Consider the following 25,855-nt stretch of genomic DNA (forward strand, 5'->3'; position numbering starts at 1 on the left):
TATTGCACATTTTTGCCAATGTCTGCTGTTTGGCTTTATAGAAGACAGCTGGATCCTCATGTCTGCTTCTGCTTACAGTTTGTTGTGATACACGGTTTAGGTTGAAATATATGAAGAGAATGTGGCCTCGCACAGCTTTGCAGTTGGAAAAGGAAGCATTTTAATAGTCGTTTCAGATCATTTGTGCTTTTTTTGATACTACAGCACAACTTAAATGGTAGTTTCTTTATTTAATGTTTATTTGAGAGAGAGGGAGCATGAACAGGGGAGGGGCAGAGAGAGGGAGAATCCCAAGCAGGCTCCATGCCCAGCACAGAGCTGACACTGGTCTTGATTCCATGACTGTGAGATCATGACCTGAGCCAAAATAAAGAGTTGGATGCTTGACTAACTGAGCCACTCAGGCACCCCTTAAATGGTAGTATGATAGGGAAAGATAGGATTCAGTAAGCAGAAAGGGAGAGGCTAAGGCTTGAAGGTTCCTGGGTGGGAAACATTCATATTTTAAAACATTTTTTCTGGGAACATCCGGCCTTGAGCAAGCTCCCTCAGGCATAAAGTTCCTTTTAAGAATGTGACAAAAGGCCCAACTAAAAATAAGTAGACCATAAAACCTATGACCCACAAGGAACAGTATGGTCATAGACTACCCTTGGTACAGTGGAAATTAACCAATCAAAAAGGAATGACAGGCATTTAGAATCACCTAGCTAGTAAGGGTAGAACCTGAGAAGGAACAAGAAGGGAAGGGGCTCACCAAAACCCTATAAGACAGTCCCTTGTGTATAGTCCGCAGGTATTCACTTTTGAATAACCCCTCTCTGTAAAGAGAGCTTTCATACTATTCTTACTTTCAGATCTTATACTTTAATCAGCTTTTGCCTGCTGCTCATTTTATTTTGTGTCCACCTCTTCATTCTTCAAAGTGGCAAGACAACAAATCTTGGATATTGAGGTAAAAAAAAAGTCTGCAACAGTAGTTTCTTAAAAGATTATTGGCAGTGAGAAATCTGAAACCCTATCAATGAACTCTTTGTACTGTTTCACTAAAATTTATTGGTTTATCTTGAAGCTTGAATTGCATAATTGTAACACGATGCATTGATCAACTGGAAAATATCGGTTTACTAAGTTGCAGCCCTTCCAAATGCATGGTGGCAAATTCCAGTACTTCTGAGTGAATAAGAGTTTAAAAAAAGGGTTTTAGCATCATCACGAAAACAGTTTTGGCCTTCTGGATTCCCTAAATTGGGGTGGGGGGAGTCGCCACACCTACTTTGAGAAGCATTCAGCTATGTTGGCTATCAGTTTTGTTGCCAGCTAGCAGTTTCTGCAAAACTTAAAGGGCCTTTACAGTATCATTTTACTGCAAAATAATTCAATTAGATGAATCTGAAGTGAAATGTAAAATCTATTTCAAGACTGTAAACAAACTTAAACAAACTTAAAGAAGAGCCTAAGGAAAATAAGTCACTTCTACTTTTGCCTTCTAGCAATAAATCAGTGTTAATATTTTGAGCCACTGGCACCTCTCAAGCACTCAAAAAGTATTTTCTTTTTCTTCTTATTTTTTCAAAATGTTTATTTGTGAGAGGGAGAGCATGTGAGGCAGAGAGAGAGGGACAGAGGATCTGAAGCGAGCTCTGCACTGTCCGCACAGAGCTGGATGCAGGGCTTGAACTCACAAACCGTGCGAGGAGGCTCAACCACACAGACGTCCCCAAAAAGTATTTTCTTTTTAAAGTATGCCATGCAGTTTTTCAGCCTTTTTCATTTAGCATTGTAGTTGGTCAATTTCTCCATAATACATATTCTTTAATAACTACAGAATATAAAATTATACAGACTATAAGTTATACAGAATATAAAAGTTTTCAGGCTCAAACTCATTTAAAAAAAACATGACTTTGCTTTAGCAAAGATTAATTTCATTTCGAAAAAAAAAAAAAAAAAAAAGAAAGAAATGGCCCATGTCTGAGAAGGACGCCAAAGCAGAAGTTTAGGGAGCAAGGTCGTTCAGCCATAGACTCGTCAGTCCCAGGATCCTCGTCACCGGCCGGCGCGGTGTGGTAGGGTGTATCTGGGGACCACGACACTCGGCGCCTTTTCAGGGGATTCCGCGCAGGATCGACGTAGGAAAGGGAGGACCCTAGGCAGCGTTGCTCCCCGCGACCCAGCGGCCTCCAGCACTTGGCTGGACACCGGAACTCGAGACATTTATTGTCTACAGTCCTCGCGGGAGCGAACTTCAAGGGGGGACGGCGGGGGGGAGGGGGGGGGGGGTCTGTCCGGAAAGACTGAGCATGCGTGGAACACGCCGGGCGTCCCGTCCGTGGAGAGGTTAGAGGTCGCGAGGAATATCCCGACGCCGGCACTCTGGGGAATCCGCTGCCACGCGGCTCCACCGGGCGTGGGGCGGCGCTGAGTATTTTAGTGCAGCTTCCAGGAGTTACACTCTTCCCGTTTATTCCCGTTCCTTTTCTAAAGGGGGCCCGCGGCAGTCGGAAAACCCGGACACACGGATCGCCCCAGCTGCGGACCGACTTCCCTTCCCAGGCAGGAAGGGAGGGGGCGGGAGAAGCAGTGCGCCCCACGGGCCGCGCATGCGCCGCTCACAGGCAGCCCCTGGAGTGGAATCCAGTTGCCAGATTCGCCGCCACGCCAGGAGTGCGCCTGCGTTGTCGCCGGGTCCCTCCACCTCCACTTCCCCTCCCCCTGTCCCCCCGCGGGGCTCCGGGTCCGGCGGGACCATGTTCACCAGCACCGGCTCCAGTGGGCTTTGTGAGTACCGGCTGCCGCTTTCATGGCTGTTCCCTACGCGCCACCCTAGGCACCTCCTTGAGAAGCCTCGGGGCAGCGGGGACCCTCGGGGTTGCTGGAGGTTTGGGGGCCGACCCTTCATCCCCACGCCCGAACCTTAGTGGTTCCTGCCCGTGAGGGGCAGCGGGCACCGCCCCCACCTCAGACTGGCGGTGCGAGTGGGGACTGAGTTCCGCCGTCAGCCCCGGTCCCCATCTATGAACCCCAGGTGCGATGCTCAGGTGTCCAGGGGCTGCCGCAGGTGGGCTGAACGGTTAGGGTCGGGCTGGGAGTCCTGATGTGTTCCAGGCTCGACCCGTTGGCGCTCGTCGGCGCCTGTGCCAGAAGAGGCTTGCCCTGGTAGAATCGATGCTGGAAGACTGCTCCCTTCCCAGTCACCTTGCTCCATTTGGGCTACAGAGGGACCGAACTGGCTCTCCCCCAGATGCAAATTCCAGCCTCCGTCTCAGGAGCTGACTCCTCAGGTTTACTTAGGTTTCTTTCTAACTCGGTGTCCCTTAAGAGTTTTTAGACAAATAAAAACTGATGAAAGTCCATTAAAGTGGAAGGAAGTTAAGAAGTCATTTGGCAGGAAGGCGCGGACATTGCTCCTGGATGTTGCTGTGATCTTTTCCTTGAACGTCAGCGGTGGTCAGCAGAGAGAGGGCAATGGAGTATATGCAACCTTTTAGACAACTTTATTTTTTTCACTGAAATTGTTTAGTTGGCTTTTGGTGAGGTGGGCTGTGTGTTAAGTAAACAGCCTAGGATTAGGCACTGGTACATCAACAGTGAACTGTTCAACAGGCATAATTTTGCGATTGCTTGTCACTGTTAGTACTTCATATCTCTCTACATGTGAGCTTAATCTTGCCAGAGTATGGGAGCAGTTGACATTTCCAAAGCTTAAAGATCTGTTTTGATTGTTGGAAATCTTTTCTGAGAATACAGGTCTCCGTCTGAGAGTATCAGAGCCACAGGCCTAATTTAAAACCTTCCTCACTTCCCAACTTCTGGTTTTGGAGTAGATTGAATATTTATGATTTCCCTTTTTAAAAAAAAAAGTTTATTTATTTATTTATTTTGAGAGAGAGAGAGCACGCACATAGTGGAGGGGCAGAGAGAGGGAGAGAATCCCAAGCAGGCTCCGTGCTGTCAGCGCAGAGCCGATGTGGGGCTTGATCTGAAGAACTGTGAAATCATGACCTGAGCTGAAATCAAGAGTCGGATGCTCGATTAACTGAGCATCCAGGCACCCCTGATTTCCTTTGTTTCATAATTAATTTGACTTACGATACTCATTGGCCTCAGAGTAGGTTACAAGTACTGGCTAGTTAATCATCCCCAAACTACCCTTTGGTTAAAGAACATGAGATTGTTGACATTGTTGGTCAAGAAGGTGGTGTGATTTTTCTTGGGATCACACAGTGAGCCATACACTGGTGGATGTAAAATTAATGATAGAGTCTTTAATTTTAGTTGTTTCAACATCCCGAGCCATCCTTTCTTGCTGACCAGAATACATGAAAAAGTTAGGAAGGTCACTGTACTGTATTACTGGGTTACTGATTACTGTCACTGATTACTATACTGTATTAGCCATTGTGTTGGCAAAGTTTATTCAGATTTGATACACGGTGACAATGGAGAAGGCAATACTTGATTACCTATGGCACAGGGTTGATGAGTACTGAATTCTAGGAACCAAACTCCTGCTCAGGGAGAGGCATAGGCCAAGACTTCTCAGCTGTCTTGCGCTGTTTCTAAAATAAGTGTGTCCTCAGGGTAAGACTTGATGGGATGGCCATTCCTCAGAAGGCTATGTCTTCTGTGCCCATTTAACAAACATTTTGACCATGTATTGTGGGCTGGAAACTGCTAAGTGCTGGGATTGCAATGTTGAACAAGTCTGGGTCCCTGTTTGCAGTGGAGTTTGGGCAGTTTTTCCAGGACTGGTTTTTGGCAAGGCTGGGTATCAGTAGTTATCTACTTTAACATTTTTCTTTGCAAGGCTACCTGCTGACAGGGAATTGATTTCATCTAGGTAAGTTGTGTGGCTCTTTGGTAAGTCAAAGTTCTGATCTTGAGTAAGTATCCTGAGGAAGAGTAATCTGCCCATGACCCCATGGATGATGAGTAACATTCTCTTTTCAAAGGAAAAGTACCTGCCATTTCCTACCACCTGCATATTTCCCTCATTTTGTGATTAGTAGATAATGGTGATTTAGTGCTGCATTTGCTTTCCTCTCATTTATTTATTCAGCAGTATCTGTTGGGTACCCATGTAAGCCACACACTGTTTGTGTACAGAGGATAGAGTGGCAAACAGGATCAAGTAAGTTAACGATGTGATTTCACATAGTGATAAGTGTCATGAAGAAAATATGAGTGTAATAGATTGAGGTTATGGTGGATGACTGCTTTAGCAAGTGTGGTGTGGGAGGATATCTGGGAGGGTGACTTTGAGAGGAGACCCAAATGGTATGAAGGAGCCAGCCATGTCAGAATTTATCGAAAAACGTGCATTTTGCAAAAGGGAACAGCAAACGCAAAGACGGCACCAGGCACAGCTGGGCATTTTCAAGGTGCTGAAGAACACTGGTGCTGCCAGGGCAGGGCATTTGTGACTCTGTCTTTGAATTAGAGGATTGACGGTTATGGCTGCACTGAGCAGTTTAAGAGGGGTGTGGTGAAATCACCCACCTGACGAGAGAGAAGAGGAGGCCCTGGGGAAGAAGGTGGAGGAATGGCTAAGGCTCCTCCTGTTCAGGTACACAGATAGGCATGACTGATAGGGCAAAGTCCGGAGACGCGGAAGGAGGTGATGGTCTAGAGCACCACTTGTGAATGCTTCATGTTGCTGTGGGAGGGAAGATGGGAGATTATTGTTGGTGATGGGAGCAGTATTTTCTAGATGCTGCCTGAGGCCTGGCTGCAAAAAAATCAACATCGAGCTTTCTGAATGTCCATAGTCCTGGGTCTCATCCACAGAGAGATTGAGAAAGGCCAGTGTGGGCATCAGAAATCTGAATTTTCAAAGTTATCCCCAGGAGATTCTAGTGGACAAAGAGATTTAGATCAAAACGAAAGGGTGGCCAGCAGAAGGGCAGAGAAAATAAAGTCCAGTGGGAAATGCTGAAGGCCCAGGTCAGGTGGTAGCGGTAAGAATGAATATGACAGTGAAGAAAGGTTCTAAAGATGTGTGATTAAGTGGATTGTGTCATTAAAACTTGTTGGATTTTGGGCATAAAGAGGAGTTAAAGGTGGCTCTGGGGAGACAGATGGTGGCACCATTCACTAAGGTAGGGGATGCAGAAAGGGGGAGCTCATTTTGGGAGAAAGATGAGTTCAGCTGTGGACACATTTAATGCGGGGAGGGGGGTGCGGGGGGGGGGCTGTAGTGCCCAGAGATTTCCTGGGGGACATTTGGAGAGAGAGAGCTGGGCTGGACATGGATAGTTAGGTGGGAGCTCTGCCATGGACATGAGTGAGGGCACCGGAAGCAGTGAGTAGAGTTAGAAAGCCGAGGACAGGACCTCTGGCAATTCTAGTAGCCGGGATGGTAGGGAAAGAGGAGATGGCTGAGTAGGCAGAGGTGAGTGTTTCCATGGAAGAAACCTGCCTTTTACCCCCAGTTCAATTTGATTTGTCTTTTGTTGTAAACAAACTCTTGCAGCTTCTGTACTCTCACCACAGTGACTCTGATCCCCAGACTCTCCATTCTCCTCGTTGTCTCCAGTTTACAGCCCATTTCTGGCAACTTCCATATCAAGTCTGGAGTTGACTTCTCAGCAAGACTCTCAGAGACCTGGTGCTCCTGTTCCGCTACAGTCATCTGGTAAAACCCCAGCTCATGTTCACGTGTGGCACCTGATCTGAGCTGAGTCCTTGAATTCAGTCGTCTCCCAGGGCCCTTACCCTTTCATCCCTATCCTCAAGACTCTTCCCAGTCTCTACCCATATCACTCTTAAAAGACCCGCAAAATAAGGGCTGTCACCCGGGCACGGTCTCTCTCTATCTTGTTTATATCCACACTTTAATAGTTGTCAGAGACTTCACGTGGAGTGGGTGATACTCTGGTTGAGTTTTGAGGGATGAGTGAGTTGGTTTGGCATACAGACTTTGTTCCTTTCCCTTTTCCCCAGGCTAAAAGAATGAAGCCCCTTCCCCTAGCCCACCCTCCATCTCTTGGTAATTCATTCTTTACTGCCTTTGCCGATTGCCACTTCTTCCTTCTCTCCTCTGAGAGCATGAGCCCGGCACGTGGTTAAATCTGGCGCTTTTTCTTGTTGATACTGTAGGGGGCTCTTCAGAGACTCCCAGAGTGCTTCAGATCCCCTGCCTGTGGAAAGGAGAGAATATTAGTATCTGTTTTATTGAGTTGTTGTGAAGATTTAAAGTGTGTGTAGGGGCTCCTGGGTGGCTGTGTCGGTTGGGCGGCCGGACTACAGCTCAGGGCATGATCTTGAGGTCTGTGAGTTCAAGCCCCACATCAGGCTCTGTGCTGACAGTTCAGAACCTGGAGCCTGCTTCCGATTCTGTGTCTCCCTCTCTCTCTGCCCCTTCCCTGCTTGCTCTCTGTCTCTCTCTCAAAAATAATAAACATTAAAAAAAAAATTTAAAAAGTTAGTGTATGTAAAGCTCCTAGATCAGGGTTAGGGTTTTGTTTTTTGTTTCTTTTTAAGCTTATTTTTTTTGAGAGAGAGGAAGAGCATGAGTGGGGGAGGGACAGAGAGAGAGAATCCCAAGCAGGCTCTGCATTGTCAGTGCAGAACCCAATGCAGGGCTCGATCTCATGAATCATGAGGTCATGACCTGAGCTGATATCAAGAGTCAGACGCTTAACCCACTGAGCTACCCAGGCACCCAAGCGTTAGGGATTTTCAACTGGATCTTTCTCCTGAATGTGTTCTGAAAAATGCAAAAACCTAACCCACCTGTCTATCCTGCACCTTCCAGCTGCTGACTGCTGTTTCTTCTTCCCAACCACAGTCCTTGAAAGATGACCTTTGCTTGATTTCCTTTCTCACATCCCTGCACTCTTTAGCCCTCTACAGTTCATCAGCTGTTCTTCGGGGTTTGCCCACTGGCTTTGTACTCCACCCACCACAGCTGGAATCCGCCCCACCTCTCCATGAAAACTACCGTGGACCAGGTGACCAGGGACTTCCACACCTGCGAATCTACTGGGTACTTCCCAGTCCCTGTCTTAGTGGAATGTTTTCTTGCATTGGCTTTGGTGAACATTTCTTTCTAAACTTCTTTACTCCTTGACTTTTATTTTTAAATTCCATACTCACCTGGTTGTCTCATATCCTCAGCGTTTGCTGGATTTGGCATTAGTGGGTATGGTTACTGTAAAGAGGGCAGTTTCAGTGGCTCATTAGGGTCGAAACCTGCTTAGTTGAGGTAAGGAGTGAACCAGAGGTGGAGAGTAGAAATAGGGAGAGTGGACCATAGGGACACACAGCTGGGGAGGGAATCTGGGGGAGACACAGCTGAGTTTGGCCCTTTGGAGACTTAGGTGCTTGGGTATCTTGCTATAACTAAATTCACACAGCACTGAGGTGGGAGCCAGTACAAATTTATTAGACTGAGAAATACAGTTTTGAGCTGAGGTGGAACCAGTGAAACTGGTTTTGATCCAAAACCACCAGTTAGGGAGCTTGGAGTCAGATGTGGTTAGGGGAGTTAGATGCATACAACGTCCAGTAGTGTCAGTGACTGTAAGGATATTTATCTCACTCTGGAGATGGGCAAGCTATAGTGACGGGTGGGGTCATTCAGGGTCTGCATACTCTGTCCCCTGCAAAATGCTGAAATGGACACCTTGACAGTTTACCACTGCAGCTGTTTTTTGCTCTAAAGAAGTACCAAGCTGTGTTGTTACTGACATATTCTTTACGTATTCAGTGTGTTAAATACTTGTGGGAGATGATCAAATATTTTTGTCTCTCACCATCCCTTTAAAGTGTATGCAGCTTGGGGGGCGCCTGGGTGGCTCAGTCGGTTAGGCGGCCGACTTCGGCTCAGGTCATGATCTCGCGGTCCGTGAGTTCAAGCCCCGCGTCGGGCTCTGTGGTGACAGCTCAGAGCCTGGAGCCTGTTTCAGATTCTGTGTCTCCCTCTCTCTGACCCTCCCCCGTTCATGCTCTGTCTCTCTCTGTCTCAAAAATAAACAAACGTTAAAAAAAAAATTAAAAAAAAAAGTGTATGCAGCTTGGAAAGCTTTTTGTCTTTATGAAAAGGTATCAGATCTATGACTTTTTTATTCACTCTTCAAGTTATTGATTCATCAGTTGTTTAATGAGCACTTCTGTGGGCCAGCCTGTCTTCCAGATGCTTGGAATTCAGTCGTAAATAAAAGACGAAAGATACATTCAGGTGGCGCTAATCTTACGAAATAAAAGTCACAAAATACAGGCTCAACTTAAATTTAAAAATATGTAGTTAAGGGCACCTGGCTGGTTCAGTTGGTAGAGCTTGATCTTGATCTCTTGATCTCAGGGTTGTGAGTTCCAGCTCCATGTTGGACATGGGGCCTACATTAAAAAAAAAAAAAAATGCAGGTGAACATTTTAGTCAGCACTTCAGTCTTCATTCAAAGGTAAGACGTTTTCTCCTTTCTCCCAGTTAAGACTTGTACTTGGCAACCACTTGCTGTGAGAGAAAAGGCTGTGATTGGCTTCTACTCTTTTTGTGTTCCCCTGTCTCAGATTTTCTGTTTCTGATCTTATTAGGTTCTAGACTGAGTGGTGTGGGAGGAGGAAGGAATAGGAAATAGGATAGTTCTTTAGTTAAAGCTGACCCTCTTGTGGGTTCTTTAGATTACTGTGAGCCTACCATCCCCGCTACTCCCCTGGGCTTGGGTTGGGGCGGGGGGACGCATCTTTATGTTGGTGGACTTTATTTCATGACTCTTCCTTAGTTCCTAGGAACTTAGGTCCACCTGCAGTTTCCTCCTTCTGGAGTCCTTTTGGCTTGCTTAAGAGCATTGTCGGACTGAAACAGACTTGACCCCATTACTGACCATTGCATGCGGTGCATCTCTGCTTCTCTGGAATTGCTGGGTTCTTTGCCTTGGTTGTGCACGTGAACCCTGTGATCAACTTGGCTTCTTCTTCTTCTACTCTGGTTTACCGAGGTGGAAAGCCACCATGTCACCTCAGGCATCACATATTTAGCTCACTGAATAGGCCCCCTGAGCCCCCGACTCAGCTCGATGTGAGGGTGTAGTTGTACTCACTGCACTTGGATACGCACTCCACAGATCTTTTTCCTCATGCCCTCTGTTCAGCAGAGAACTCTTGCTGTTCCACCCACTCTTTCTATCTTCATAATAAGGCTGAGAGGAGTCTTAACAGCCATGGGATTGCATTAGATTAGTTTTCTTTGTAAATCCTGCATTTTGGTGTAGAACTTCCCTTTGGTGTGCAGCAGCCCTTGTATTTGGTACCTTAATGGAAACTCCAGTTTTATCATCTTGTTCTAGTTGTGTTTCTCTTTTGGGGGCCAAGAATCATTTTGGCTGGCCCTTGAAAGGTGACATTAGAATTTATATTTTCTGCTCTGATTTCATTATTTGTTGCAGTAAAGGATTAATTCATCAGGTTTGGGTTGCCCAAACCCTGCACAGTTGCCTTTAATGCTCGACTCTTGGGGATAAGCTATTTCCTACATTTCTTAAGTTTTTGAGGAGTACAGTATATCCTTGAAACTCTCAAGGAAGATATTATTTAAGAATTTTAACTGAGGGCGCCTGGGTGACTCAGTCGGTTAAGGGTCTGACTTTGGCTCAGGTCATGATCTCTCATGAGTTCAACTCATGATCAACTCATGAGTTCTTGAGTTCAAGCCCCGAGTCGGGCCTTGTGCTGACAGCTCAGAGCCTGGAGCCTGCTTTGAATTCTGTGTCTCCTCCTATCTCTGTCCCTCCCCTGCTCATGCTCTGCCTGTCAATAATAAATAAATGTTAAAAAAAAAAAAAAAAAAAAAAAGAATTTTAACTGAGAAGGAAAGACAGGTATTAATTAGGGAAGGACAAGCTTGAGGGAGGATGCTTTATTTTTTATTTTTAAAAATATTTATTTACGTAAGTAATCTCTACACCTAACATGGGGCTCAAATTCATGACCCTGAGGTCAAGAGTTGCATGCCCTTCCTACTGAGCCACCCAGTCGCCCCAAGGGAGAATGATTTTAGAAAGTGTTTCTTTTTCAGTCTCAAAGTAATTAATCACATTATAGAAAGTTTGAAAGATAGAGAAAAACCACTGTTAAGCATTTCTGTTAATTTTTTCATCTTTTTCTTCTTTTTTCTTCATATTTTCCTCAAGATATTTATGTAATTGGTTTTTTTATATTTAAATTTTAATACTTATTTTGAGAGAGAGAGCGAGTGGGGGAGGGGGAGGGGCAGAGAGAGATGGGGGAGAGAATCCTGAGCAGGCTCTGTGCTGTGAGCACAGAGCCCAGTGTGGGGCTTGATCTCACAAACCATGAGATCATGACCTAAGTCGAAACCAAGAGTCAGACGGATGCTTAGCCAATTGAGCCACCTAGGCGCTCCTTATAGTCTTGTTTTAAATGAACTGATTTTATTACGATAAATTGAATAAAGTTCATTTTAGAAAACTCTGAAATATGGGAAAGTAGTAGAAAGAAATAAAAATAGCACTTATTGACATTTTGGTATTTATCTTCATACTTTTTCTAATGCAAAAGTAAATATCCAAATAAATAATTAAAAATAAATTTATCACACTCAAATGCTATTTTGTAACTTGCGTTTATTTCACACAAAATACTTTTAAAAAGCAATCACAGTGACTATGTGTGTATTCTGCTTTTCTCTCCTTTGTCATAAGCATTTTCCAAATATGCTGTTCTTACAGAATTAGGTTTGTGCTTCTCTCCTTTCTTTTTTTTTTTCTAATATAGTGATGCTTAGAGCATCTTAATTTTCAGATGTTTCTAGAGATGAAAGAAGAATAAATAAACTGTATTATTTTATAATTTTTGATGCATGCTGCCAAATTCCAACCCCAAAGGATGGTATAACTTCACCACAATTTAAAAGAGAAAAGATTGTTTTCCTTAAGTTATTATATTTAATTTTCAGAGTAACGCTAGGTATTATTATCTTTGCCACAAATGAATACTTTGAAGCTCAGAACATAACTCATCCAAAATCACATAACTAGTATATATGTAGAAGAGCTAGGATTTGGGGGCACCTGGGTGGCTCAGTCGGTTGAGTGTCCAACTTTGGCTCAGGTCATGATCTCACGGTTTGTGGGTTCGAGCCCCTCATCAGTCTCTGTGCTGACTGCTTGCTTGGAGCCTGCTTCAGATTCTGTGTCTCCTTCTCTCTGTCCCTCGCCCACTCACGCTTTGTCTCACTGTGTTTCTCAAAAATAAATGTAAAAAAAAAAATTTTTTTTTTTTTTTTAAAGAAGAGCTAGGATTTGAACCCAGGTTTGCCTACTTTCAAAACTAATGTAAATTTATTCCCCTTTCCCTTGAAGGAAAACGGCTAGGAGCTATGGCAATATAACTTCTAAGCCTTAGGAAAAATTCCTGAGAGAAAGAGCCATAACCTAAATGAGGGGTCTACATATCTATATGATTTCTTAAAAATTTTCAATTAATGACTATTAAGTGTGAGTTATTGTTAGTTTTACTTATGTCACACTATAACTGTAAATTTTGTTTGTGTAACATATCATGTAACAGTTACTGCTAGGCTCTGTTCTAAGCAGTTTCCGTCTATTAACTCATTTAATTCTCAGAACAACCTGATGAGGTAGTGGGATTATTCTTCCCAGTTTGCAGATGAAGAAGCTTCGGCACAGACATTTAAGTGGCTTTCCCAAGATCACATAGCTGGTAAGAAGCATGATGAGAATTTGAACCTAGTCAATATGAGTCCACTTGCTGTGTTCTGAAACGAATGCACAGTACTGCTTCCCAGACTTAAGGAAGTATTATTTACACTTCTCTCTCTTGACCACTGAGATAGTTGTAGTCTAGTGATGAACGTAATAGCTCAGCTTTGCAGTGGAGCTCTTTTCCGAGTCCTGGAAAACTGCATTGCTGTGTCCTGACTGCTGTAGATGTGCTCCTGTGTTCTACTATGTTCCTTTCAACCCCCGCGTCTCCCTCTTTCTTTCTAAGTAGGAACCAAGATCCTGTTTTGCTTTCAGTTGGGATGTTTTATGTCCTAATTAGGATCTTTTTGTCATAGCTAATACACTATAGTTATTTGCATTTTCTTCTTTTTTCTCTCCTCGTCCCTTATTAGTCAAGTTATTATCTTCTTCCGTTCTCAGGTTGTGTCAGTATCAGTCATATTAATGATGATGGAGCCTACCTTAAATCAGGCTGTGTTAAAAATGCATTTCTAGGGGTGCCTGGGTGGCTCAGTCGGTTAAGCGTCCGACTTCATCTCAGGTCATGATCTCATGGTTTGTGGGTTCGAGCCCTGCATCGGGCTCCACACTGTATACGGAGTCTGTTGGGGATTCTCTTTCTCTTTCTCCCTCTCTGCCCCTTCCTCCTCGTGCATGCATGCTCTCTCTCTTTCTCAAAATAAATAAACTTAAAAAATGCATTTCTATAGAATTTTAATAAGTAAGTACAATCTGATAAAGAATATCTTGTAAATAATTTACTCCAGCATTTTTAAAGTGTGCCTTGTGGAACTCTGGTAGAGTGAGGAGCTGCTTAAGTTTTTTGTTGTTGTTTTGTTTTTAAATGTCTCCCTTGGGCCTGTGTTTATTTTATTTATTTATTTTAGAGAGAGCTGAGCAGGGGAGAGGGGCAAAGGGAGAGAAAGAGAGAATCTCAAGCAGGCTCCATGCTTGGAATGGAGCCCAGTGTGGGGCTCAGTCCCACGACCCTGGGATCATGACCTGAGCCAAAATCAAGAGTCGATACTCAACCAGCTGAGCCACCCAGGTGCTCCATTTTTTTTTTAATTAAAAAATTGCTTTAAGTTTATTTTTAAGTCAAACAATATAATGTTTAGCTGATTTTTTAAAAGTTTATTTGTTTTTGAGAGAGCACGAGTGCGCATGAGCAGGGAGGGGCAGAGGAAGAGGGAGAGAGAGAGAATCCCAAGCAGGCTCCATGGGGCTTGATCTCACAACCATGAAATCATGACCTGAGCTGAAATGAAGAGTTGGATCCTTAACCAACTCTTTTTTTTAATAATCTCTACATGTAATGTGGGGCTTGTACTTAGGACCCTGAGATCAACAGTTGACTGCTCTTCTGACTGAGCCAGTGAGGTACCACTTGTTTAGTTTATTTTTATTAGCTTTATTAAGATACAGTTGACAAATAAAAGTATTATATATTTATGTTATATGTGACCTTTTGTTATATGTACCTGTTGTGAAATGATATTGAAATCAAGTAAATTAATATATCCATCACCTCACAGTTATCTTTTTGTGTATGTATATGTGTGGTGAAGACATGTAAGGATCTACTCTCAACAAATTTCAAGTATACAATACAATGTTTTTATCTATAGTTATTCTGTATGTTGCTTAAGTTTTAACCTTCATTTAAATTATGACTATAAATGAGAGTTAAAATTTAACCCTCATTTAAATCATTGTTCTCTTTCCCAGATATGTTTCTTAAGAGTTTTTAAGTTATGTTGCCATTGTTCTCAGACGTTTTCCAGTGTTGATGTCATTTTGGTCCCTTGAATGTAGCACCATAGAGTGCAAAGAGCACAGTATTACTTTTTGGCAAGTGTTCTGTAGCTGAGTATGGTCCTAATGTTGCCAGCTGTACTGTTTTTTTTAGACTGAGAAGGCAAATTAGTACTTCTGAGACCTTTAGTGGCCCTGCAACAAAGAAATTTGACTTTATCAACTCTTTGATTCTAAGACTTACTGGAGATGGTTTTCATTGAATAAAATTTGGGAACTATAAGGAAGAAACATAAAATTCCATGTCACGGTACTGCCCAGACTTCATTCCTGTTTACATATTGGTGTTGTGTAAATTTTGTCACCTATATGTATGTATAGAAACAAGTTTAAAAGTAAAGTTGGACCTGTGTACAGTTTCGTATTTTGCTTTTTTCACTTAATCTTTTTAAATGAATTTGCCTTGTGTCGTTAATAGTGTTCAAAGCTGGCTTTTAACTTTGTTTTGTTTTGCATTATTACAAAACTGAAACATGCCTGCTGGCAGAAAATTCGGACATTATACAAATACAGATGGAGAAAGGAGTGGTCCCACATAATGACTCCCCCACTGACAAACCACCCCTGACAGCTTAGTGCTCCTTCCCTTAGACTTCTTCTGTGCAGTGTTTACCTGAGCATTCTTTTCTCTCTCACACATGTGTACATGCCTACATGTGTGTGTATGTGGCTTTACACAGACATGGCATTCAAATATGCTTCCCTGAAATGGTCTTGGATACAGAATCATAACTTTGAAATATCCTAAAAGGTTGTATTAAAATGTTTTTCTCCAGGGGCGCCTGGGTGGCTCAGTCGGTTGGGCGGCCGACTTCGGCTCAGGTCATGATCTCGCGGTCCGTGAGTTCAAGCCCCGCGTCGGGCTCTGTGCTGACAGCTCAGAGCCTGGAGCCTGTTTCAGATTCTGTATCTCCCTCTCTCTGACCTTCCCCCGTTCATGCTTTGTCTCTCTCTGTCTCAAAAAATAAATAAACGTTAAAAAAAAAAAAATTAAAAAAAAAATGTTTTTCTCCAGCATTTCCCCATTTAAACAGTGGTGAACATCTTTATCACTAAGTTATTGATCATATCTTTGACTTCATCCTAAAGAAATGATCACAGATGTGGAATTACAGGATCAAAGAAAGAAGAGGAACATTTTAAAGCTCTGATCTGTATTCCTGAATCCTTCCAGAAAGGATGTATCACATCCTTTTTATCAGCTTAGGAGCATATCTGTCTGACCACACTTGTAACAGTTGAGCATGATAAGTTAAAATAATTTTTGCCACTTAAGAGATGAAAAAAATGGCATTTTATTGTTGTCTTAATCTGCATTTCTTTGAGAGAGTGAACTTTTTTCTCCTTTCATATTTAGTGGCCGTTTAAAAAAAATTTTTTTTAACACTTATTTTTGAGAGAGGGAGACAGCACGCGAGCAGGGGAGGGGCAGAGAGAGAGGGAGCCACAATGTGAAGCAAGCTCTAGGCTCTGAGCTGTCAGCACAGAGCCCAACCCAGGGCTCGAACTCACAAACCAGGAGATCATGACCTGAGCTGAAGTCGGAAGCTTAACCGACTGAACCACTCAGGCGCCCCTTACTGGCCATTTTAATATATTTTTGAACAGATTTGATTGTTCATGTACTTTGCCCATTTTTTTTTCTACTGGAATATTATAGTTTTATTAAGTTCATTTATAAAAGCCTTTAAGGGTTTTGGCTATTGTCTTGCTGTATGTTACGAATATTTTAACCACTTGTCAATTGCTTTTTAATTTTGTTCATGAAGTTTTTTCATATAAAGTTTTTCATTTATAAATAAGTCATTAAAATAAAGGGATTTAGCTCATAAATTTTATTAGGCCAAATTTATTCTTAATCGAGTCCTAGGCCTCTGAGATCTGTTGAATTTTCATCTAACATTTTTTGTATCTTTTTTCCTAATTAGGAAGATACTATATACTGCTGGTACAAATTCAAATAGCCCAGAGGAGGAGGAAGTGAAATGTGAAGTTTTCTCTCAATGCCAACAACAGTTTGGAGTGTATTCTTGTAGATTGTTTTTCCCTATGAATGTGTGTGTGTGTGTGTGCGCGCGCACGCGCGCTCTTGCGCGCACACATGTGCGTGTGTAATTAATATGGGTAATATAAGTGTATGGTAACAATAAGTAAGTATATAATATGAATTCTCCTCAGTAGGAGGAACTACTTTTAAGTTCCTTTTTCTTTGCTGCTTATATAATAGCTACTATTATAGCTTTAAGTGATATATTTATGCCTCTACTGATTTGTCAACGACTTGTTCCGTTTATAGATTCCCCGTTGTGAAAGATGAGGAATTTGCATACCTCCAACATCTCCTTCATCTTTTAGTTTTGGTTTGGTTATTCCTTGAAGTGGTTACCTTTATGATTTTAAATAATGGAGGAAACTCCCTTTTTTGATTTACCAATTTTTGAACTATCAGTAGACTCCACTATGAAAATGAGAAATTGGACCAAGAACATGGGTTCCTCTTCTGTACTCTAATTCCTGATTTGTGTTCTCTATATGCCGTGTGTGCTTACAGTCTGTTCTGTAATGGTAATGAAGCCTTCCATGCTTTATCAGTAAGTTAATTTTTATATAGAAAATCAAAGCCAATAGTTCTATTTATGTTATTATGATTGTATATTTATGGTAGAACCAGGATGTGTAATTAGAGTCAGAAGGACATAGAGCCCTAGGTCAGAAAACATGTGCTTTTTCAAGGAGTTTAATTTCTTTTGGTGGTCTTCACTACTTTAAGTTCAGCTTGGGGTCCCTGGGTGGCTCAGTTGGTTAAGCGCCCAACTTTTGATCTCAGCGCAGATCACCTCACAGTTCGTGGGATTGAGCCCTGCATCTGCGCCGACAGCGTGGACCCTAGTTGGGATTCTCTCCCTGTCTGCCCTTCCTTCATGCTTTTTCTCTCTCTCAAAATAAACTCTTAAAAAAAAAAAAGAAAAAATTAAGTTAAACTCAACTACATTTGTTTCTTGACTCTTGCATCATTTTCTTCTTGGCTTTGTCTTTTTTCCCTGATGGCTAGGGACATTCTCCCAGAGTAAGCTTTCATATAGAGGACACAGGTAGTGAACTTTCTGGATACTTGCTTGGCCGTTCTTGTACGTAGTGAAAGACTGAATTCGTAAGTAGCTAGTATGGGTTTCCTCATTATTTGTGGGTAGGTCTTTGTCTCCATCAGGCCCAAACCTTAAATGTTGGGGCTGATTGTAGGCCGTGTTCAAGTGTGTGTAGCACGTGGATAGGCTGGTTTCCCTATTTGAGGCAAGGGATGGTGAGAATCCTGTTCAGTTAGCAAAATTAGGTGGGGTTGGCACTTTCTGTGAGCTTTACTCCTGAGTAAACTCTCTTGCTACCCCTTCCCCCCATTGCCTGTCACCCAGGCTGCCATCTGCTTTGGGAGTTTGATGTTGCCCCAAGCTCTTTTCTACTTTTTTTCTGACTCTCTCAGTGTCTTCCCAAATTACTTTGCCCCCTTTCTTCAGAGAGCGTTTCTTAGATTTTATTTTGGGGTAAAGATTTTTTTCTATCTGGAGTGTTGGAATGAATGAATGGCCGTGTGTGGGAAGAAATGTGAGAAAGTGTGTCTCAGGGCAGGGTTTGGTGGAAGGGCCTATTGGCCCAGCTGTCACCTGTGCACGTGTGGTGTTTACGGTACAGAGATGGTTTAAACAGGATGTGGGCCCAACGTGAAGTGCCATTGACACAAAGGTAAGATAATGACTCCCTTTCAGAAAGTTCTTTTTCGTCTTGATTGTATCAAAGAGCAAGTCTCAGATACTAGTCTGAAAACCTCTCTCATAGCAGCTCATTTCCTATGGTAGCAGAGAACAGGAGGCAGGCCCAGGTCTTCCTATCAGCAATAATATTAGTAAGAATTTAGTAAAGTGTGTTTATTTTTGTAATTACCACCTACTGATGACAGACTGACACTCATTTTCCATTTACTGTGGTAATACTAAATTTCAATTAAAATATGCTTATTTAATTAAATCATAAATGATTTAAAGAAAATATTAAATGATAGGTGATACTGGGATATAGCAAAATTGTGCTACAGTGGGAATGACTGAAGTTTGAGAAATACTCTAAATTATTCTGATGAGTAATTCTTGTTGGTCATACTTCTCCCGAGGTCTTGGTGTTTATTGATTAGTTCCCTGGACTCTGGAAGGAGACATTTCTCTGGTGTTTTGAGAGTTCTTATTTCAGTATAACTTTAGAAGGGAGGAAAAGTGGACAGGTGTATGAGTCTGTCACCTTGAACTTTCATCTAGCTGTCTTTTTGTTTTCCTTGCTTTTATTTGATGCTTTAATCCTTTTAGAATTAATTTTAGTACGTAGAGTTTAAGTGGGGCTTTTGTCCCCATCAGCTAGCCAGTTTCAGCCCCTGGGGATTAGAGATGTCAGTAGCATGCTCACACACAGAGTAGGTGCCCAAACGCCACATACAAGTCCAAACAAATAGATTTTAAGTTTGGTTCTCTTATGCTTTTCCACCAGACCCAAAAGGGAGAGGTTCCTTGGATCCTCAAAACTTTCAAATCAGACTTGGATTTCTCTTCCTTGCAGAAATATGTTCTGTCTGCATCTTTTCCCAAAGTAGGCCCATTTAGTCTACATTAAACATCTGCTGAATAGGTAACTGCCTCTCCCATTTGTCTTAATCAGATGTTCTAGTGTCTATCTTTGTAGCTGTGGTATCCTTATTTGTCATCCATTGTTCATTCAAAGATTCATTAGGTCTTTGAACATGGAGAACCATCTATGGTTTGTCATGAAGCTGTTACTGGCCGCACTTTCCCTGTACTTGGCCTTTACAGCTCAGCCCTCTCTTAAAAAGTTTTTTTTTTTTTTTTTTTTTTTTTTTTTTTTTTTTAAGTTTATTTATTTTGAGAGAGAGAGGCAGAGAGAGAGTACGGAGCCAGGGAGGGGCACAGAGAGGGAGAGACAGAATCCCAAGCAGGCTCCACATCATCAACACGGAGCCTGATGCAGGGCTTGATCCCACAAACTGCGAGATCATGACCTGAGCCAAGATCCAGTTGGACACTTAAGCACCTGAGCCACCCAGGCACCCCTCAGCTCAGCCCTCTCTTAAATTAACATCTCTCTGATAGACATTCCCTCTCTGGCGATTCTCTAGGCCAGGCTTTGAAAAGGGGCAGCCCACACAGATATGTTTTGTTTGATTCGTGTGTTGGTAGTGAGGCTTTTGGGGGTGAGGAGGAAAGTTAATGTGCAACATTTTATTTATTTATTTTTACATGTTTATTTTGAAAGAAAGCACGGGTGCATGTGCGCACTCGTAGGGTCAGAGAGAGGAGGGAGAGACAATCCCAAAACGGGGGCTCAGTCTCATGACTGTGAGATCTTGACCTGAGCTGAAATCAAGAGTCGGATACTTAACACACTGAGCCACCCAAAGCACCCGACTTTTCCCTCCTTCCTTCCTTCCTTCCTTCCTTCCTTCCTTCCTTCCTTTCTTTCTTTCAGGTTAGGGGGCAAGTGAGAGAGAGATGGAGAGAGAATCCCATGAGGGGCACAGAGATTGAGAGGGAGGGAGGGAGGGAGGGAAGGAGAGAGAGAGAGAGAGAGAGAGAGAGAGAGAGAGAGAAAACACGGCTCACCTGAAGCAGGGCTCATGCTCTCCTGAAGCTGGCCTCAAGCTCATCCAGTGCAGGACTTGAACTCGTGAACCATGAGATCATGACCTGAGCCAAAGTCATATGCTTAACCCCCTGAGCCACCCAGGTGCCCGACTTTCTAACGTTTTAAAGTTGGAGTATTAAAGACTGAAATCCAGCGTTTGATTATGTCTTAAGATGACAGTGTGGCAACGTCGGGCTGAATTGTTAAGTGACAGAAGTCTACTGATCATGTACTTTATGCCGTCTACTTCCCCTGTTTCACTGATTCCTGCCTGACCTTTTTAGGACTTGAACAGATTTCCTTGCCAATAACCACACATTTTTCCCTTTTTTAAAATTACTTTTTTTTTTCTCTCTCTCTCTCTCAGAGTTTATTGCAGAGTTCAGAACTATGCACAAACCTCTTCATTCACTTTTTCAGAGTTGTTCTTACTGTTGGATAATTTATTCTCTATTTATGTGTAACATTCATAGTTTTCTTCTTTGGGCTTTGTGAGTTCGAGCCCTGCATCGGGCTCTGTGCCGTCAGCTTGGAGCCTGCTTCGGGTTCTGTGTCTCCTTCTTTCTCTGCCCCTCCCCCACTTGTGCTCTGTCTCTCTGTGTCTCTCAAAAATAAATAAATGTAAAAATAAAAAAAAATTAAATTATTATTTTATTATAATTGTATTCCCTGTCTAATTAGCATTTTTAACAATTACTGCTTTTTATGCTTAACAAAAAGCTTAATGTATAAAATCTTCCTAAGAAGGATAAACCTGAGTAGTGTCCAGCATAGTGGCAGGACCAAAATAAAAGTGACTGATGCCATTGTTGATGAGTTGCAGATACGACACACTTTTCTCTGGCATGCAAGCCGCTGTGTTATGCCCTGTTTTAGAACTTCTTTTCAAATTTTATTGCCCTTTTTTCGCACCTAACTCACACTCTCTAAACATTTTAGGTACAGAATATATTTTTGTCTCAATATACAAAAGCCACGTTCTCCTCCTTGCCTCTTTGTTGTGCTTGTTTTTTTGAAATTGTTATTAGTCTTTTCTCTTGTTGGCTTCCCTGATACATTTTACAAGCACCGGTCCGGTAACCAGCATGTGTTGGCTGCCCTTGTGAGCCAGGCACTCTGCCCAGTTGTTTGGTGACCTCTTTGAGGAGGAGTCAGCGTGGCAGGAACCCAGTGTCAGTGAATTGTCTTCGGTACATGAGGAACAGGAGTGGATTTGTGGGTGGCTTACAGCGTTTTACTTTTGAACACCATAGGGAAATGAATGTAACAAAAATAAACTTGAGACCTTTTGATTCCCAGGCAGTTTTATGGAAGTCTTTGTTGAGATTACACCAGAAGGCACTCTCGTTCCTCCCTAACTTGGTCACTGAAGATAAGTTTCATTGAGTTTTCTTCTGGGAAGCCTGGAGGCCCAAAGAAAAAATCATAACGGAAGCAGGAGGTGTCCCTGGTGGTGCCCGGGTTATTGCACTTTTTTGGACTCCTACACTTATTTTTGCTTTAGCCTCTTTCTGACGAAAACTTTCAGGAAGTTACTTCATGAGACAGTATTCTTGTGGAACCCTGAGAAGTTTACCAATAGTCAGGTGGTCAGAAATAGGAAAACCAATATGATAGGATATGGCAGCCTCTCCTCTCTGGGGTGTGAACCACACTGGGGTTTTTGACGAGTGTATTTTTACATGGGCGCCTTGTGGGGACGGTGGAGTTGCTGGGTTGCTGCCTTCTTCCCCCCAGTCCCAGCCCTTCTCTCTCTCATTAGCTGTGATGCTTCTGTTACAGCCCACATGGCTAAGCTTTGCAAGATCTGTGGTTAGTGTCCTCAGTACGGAAAAGTCATGTAGTTTTATTCAGGTAGAATTCACATAAGACAAAATTCACCATTTTAAAGTGTTCAGTCGTTGTCTTCTAGTACATTCACGTTGTTGTGCAATCATTACCGATCACTGTCCCATTCCAGAACTTTTATCACCCCAAAAAGAAACCCAGTACCCACATTAAGCAGCCACTCACCATTCCCTTCCCTTCCCTTCCCCTGACAGCCACTAATCTGCTTCTTGTCTGTATGGATTTTTAAATTCTGAGCATTACATGTAAATGGAATCATGCAGTATGTGGCTTTTGTGGCTGCTTTCATTCACTTAAACATGTTTTCAAGGTCCATCCATACTGTAGCAGGTATCAGCACTACAGTCCCTTTCTGACTGAATCATTTTCTGTTGTAAGGATAGACCACATTTTGTTTGTCCGTTCATCTGCTGATGAACATTTGGGGGGCGTTTTCACTTTTTTGGCTATTATGATAGTGCTGCTGTGCATATTTAAATTTTAGTTTGAACATCTGTTCTCAGTTCTCTTGGGTGTATAACAAAGAGTAGATATGCTGGTTCAGATGGTAATTCTGTGTTTAATTTTTTGAGGAACCAAAAAGATAACATGCAAAGCACTAAAAATAGTAATAATGAAAATCTTTTTGGACCATGGACCATGATATCAAGATATCATATTTCCTTGTTCTACATTAGAAAACCTTTTTTTCTTTAGAGTCAAGGCAGAACTAGGTTTAAATCTCAGCCCCTCAACTAACTAGCTGTGACCTTGGGCAAGTAATTTAACCTTTTTAAGCCTATTTTTCACCTAGAGTATGCAGATAAGTAATTGCTGCCGCATGGTTATGGTAAACATTCACTGAGAAGGCAGTATACAGAAAGTGCTTTTTTAAGCACAGTGCCTGGTGTGAAGTAATCCACATATACTGTAATAATTATTTTAGGATGATACATAGTCAACAAAGCCTGATTGCTATGCACTGCCACAAAGAGATGGCTGTGTACTTTGGTTGTACCAAAGAGGTGAATGACCCAAAAGAAAGTATCTTAAACTTTGCTGTTTTATATTATCTTGGGCATAGATGTTTTGCAGCTTTACTTTTAGATTAATGCATTGTCTGTTCTCAAAATTTATAACATCTCTATTTTCAGAGGTGGAAGGACCTGTTGCAGAGAAGTGACTTTTTTTAAAGTTTAATTTGATCACTGCTTGGTTACTTCATGTATGAACCACTTCCTGGCTCTACTCACAGGGAGGCCAGAAGATTGCTAGTGACTTGCCTTACCTCAGTGCATAGCGATTTCATGAAACTTTTTACTGAATTAGTAGCTAACTAAACAAAAATTATTTTTTATTAAAAAAACTTGAATATCTTATGAACAGATCATTCAGAGATTACCACTTGTAATATTTTGATAGATGCTTCTTAAACTCATGTACTAATGTACTGTTTTTAAAAATACTATATAATAAATCTGCCAGAAATGTTGCGTACTTACTATTTAGGAACATCTTCCCAATGCATGAAATAGTTTTCTGCTACTTAAAATCAAATATTATTCCAGTTTACAGATAGAACATAATTTATCCGCTTTCCTGCTGGAAATTCATGTCGTTTCTAGTCTTTTCACCATTATAAACGTTGCTGTGATGAGTATCTTTGTAGCAAAATCTTTGTGCACATCCATGATAATTACTTTGGGCTAAATTCCTAGATAAATATATATATTTTTTAGATGAAAGGGTTTATGTATTTTTTAAAACTTTCGATCAGCTCAGCATTTAATAAGTGTCCACTGCTCTGTGTTGCAGAGCTGCAGTCTTTATGTCTCTAGTCACAGTTGCATTGACTTTAGTATATAGGGCACCACTTTGATTTCTAGTACCGACGTTTGTCACTGTATATGTCTTTCACTTAAAACCTACCATGCAGGTGAAAGTCCCTTTTATCCCTGGAGCTCGGTGTCAGTGCAGCATAGGAAGCAGTTTTATTTGCAGTCAGATCGTCAGGGTTTGAACCTGGCTCTGCCTCTCCCTAGCCAGTATAGCAGACACCTCGCACAGCATTTCAGCGCACTGGTCCTCACCTCTTATTCCATGTTTTTCTACAGTCTTATTTGGATTAGTTGGTCTGGTTTGGCAAAGTGTATTTGTCTGTTCCTCCCACAGGGCTTCTTTTCTGTGGTCACTTGAGACTATTGAAGGATGATGGATAAAAATGCTTTTCTGTCTTCCCTTGGTCATGGTTCTGAGATACATTCACAAGGCTTCTTAGAAAAAACTGCGGATCAAACACTGGTCAGAAACATCTATCGCTTGTAGTGGTGCCCAATTTGATAATGAATCCTTGCACTGACTCTCCCTCCCTATTTGATTCCCCATGTCCTTAATTCCTGCTCCCTGGGATCACATTCCAAAATACACCGCCTGTCTATAAACCTTTGTCTTGCCCTTTACTTTCAGTGGAACTCCAACACATGGACAGGTAGCTTCTCTTTGAGTCACGGTTTTCTCGTGTATCTACATTTAGAGAGGGTGGTTTCTACCTCACATAATTCATTCACCAAATACACTGAAACATGACCGTGTGCCAGGTGCTGTTCTGGGCGTGGGAATATATCAGAGAGCAAGACAAACAAGGACCCTACCTTCATAGAGTTTATATTCTGGTGAAGGAGACCAAGAAGTAAGCAAAGAAGGATTTCAAATAGTGAAAAATGCTATAAAATAAATAAAACAGGATGATGTGCTCCAGAGCAATATATGAGTTATAAGAGAAAGCCAGTCTGAGGAGATGCTATTTGAAATGGGGACTGAATGATGAGGATACACTGGACTTGGGAAGAACATTTTGGGTAGAGGGAGTAGCAGCTGTAGAGGTCCTGAGGTGCGAGTGTCAGGAGCGAGGTAGTACACGTAAAGTGCTGTGTATAGTACTTTGCTCTTAGTAAGTGCTCAATACATGTTGGATAGAATTAGTAGTAAGATTTGATCAAGGAGACAGCCTGTCATTAACTACACAGCAGTATGTGGCCAGTTTTGTCTCATGAATTGACAAAAAGTGACTTCGTAAAATAAGCAGATAGTTGTACAGGATGTGAACAGAGTTATGTGGTATATTTTTCTTTATTGATATGGTGAAGTACATTGAGTTGCTTTGCATTCCTGGTATAAACTTCACTTGGTTCTGATGTTTTATCCTTTTTCTGTGTAGCTGAATTCAGTTTGCTGACATTTTGTTGAGAATTTTGCATCTCTGTTCCTGAGATACCGTCTTTTGTTTTAATGTGTGTCTGGTTTTGGTATCAGTGTAATGTTTTCATAAAATGAATTGGGAACTGTTCTGTCCTCTTTTTTGTGGTGGAAGAATTTGTGCAGAATTGGTACTCTTTTTCCCTTAAATACTTGATAGAATTTTCCAGTGAAGCCATCAGGTCTGGAGTTTTCTTTGTTGGAAGACTTTTAACTAAGAAATTAAATTTCTTCATTTCTGTAGTTCTATAGAACTATTCAAGTTACCCAATTCTTTTTGAGTGAGCTTTGGTAGATTGTATCTCTCAAGAAATTTGTTGATTTCATCTAAGTTGTCAAATAAAGGGACAAAATATCATTTCTACTATCCCCTTATTTTTTAAAAAATTATTTGTGCTAAAAAGTACATAGATGAAATTTACTATTCTAAACATTTTTAGGTGTACAGTCCACTGACATTATGTACATTTTACAATGTTGTGCAACTTTTTATTATCCTATTAATGTCCAAGGGATCTGTAGTGGTGCCCTCTCCTTCATTCCTGATATTGGTACTTGTGTCTCCTTTT

At 41.9% G+C, this 25,855-nt stretch overlaps 1 protein-coding gene across 2 annotated transcripts in view; it reads left to right on the forward strand.

Moving 5' to 3' along the window:
* Nucleotides 1-25,855, forward strand: part of UBAC2 (UBA domain containing 2) — a 180,629-nt gene that overhangs the window by 8,121 nt on the left and 146,653 nt on the right. Inside the window, exon 1 of one of the 2 annotated variants that reach the window (XM_042929639.1) lies at nt 2,542-2,781. The exons of the other annotated variant lie outside the window; for it this stretch is intronic. Coding sequence (XP_042785573.1) covers nt 2,604-2,781 — 178 coding nt within the window. The 5' untranslated portion in view covers nt 2,542-2,603. Of the gene's footprint in view, nt 1-2,541; nt 2,782-25,855 lie in introns of those variants that run through there. 2 annotated transcript variants of the gene reach the window in all.

Source organism: Panthera leo, chromosome A1 (assembly GCF_018350215.1).
Source record: "Panthera leo isolate Ple1 chromosome A1, P.leo_Ple1_pat1.1, whole genome shotgun sequence".
In the NCBI taxonomy this organism is placed as follows: Eukaryota; Metazoa; Chordata; class Mammalia; order Carnivora; family Felidae; genus Panthera; species Panthera leo.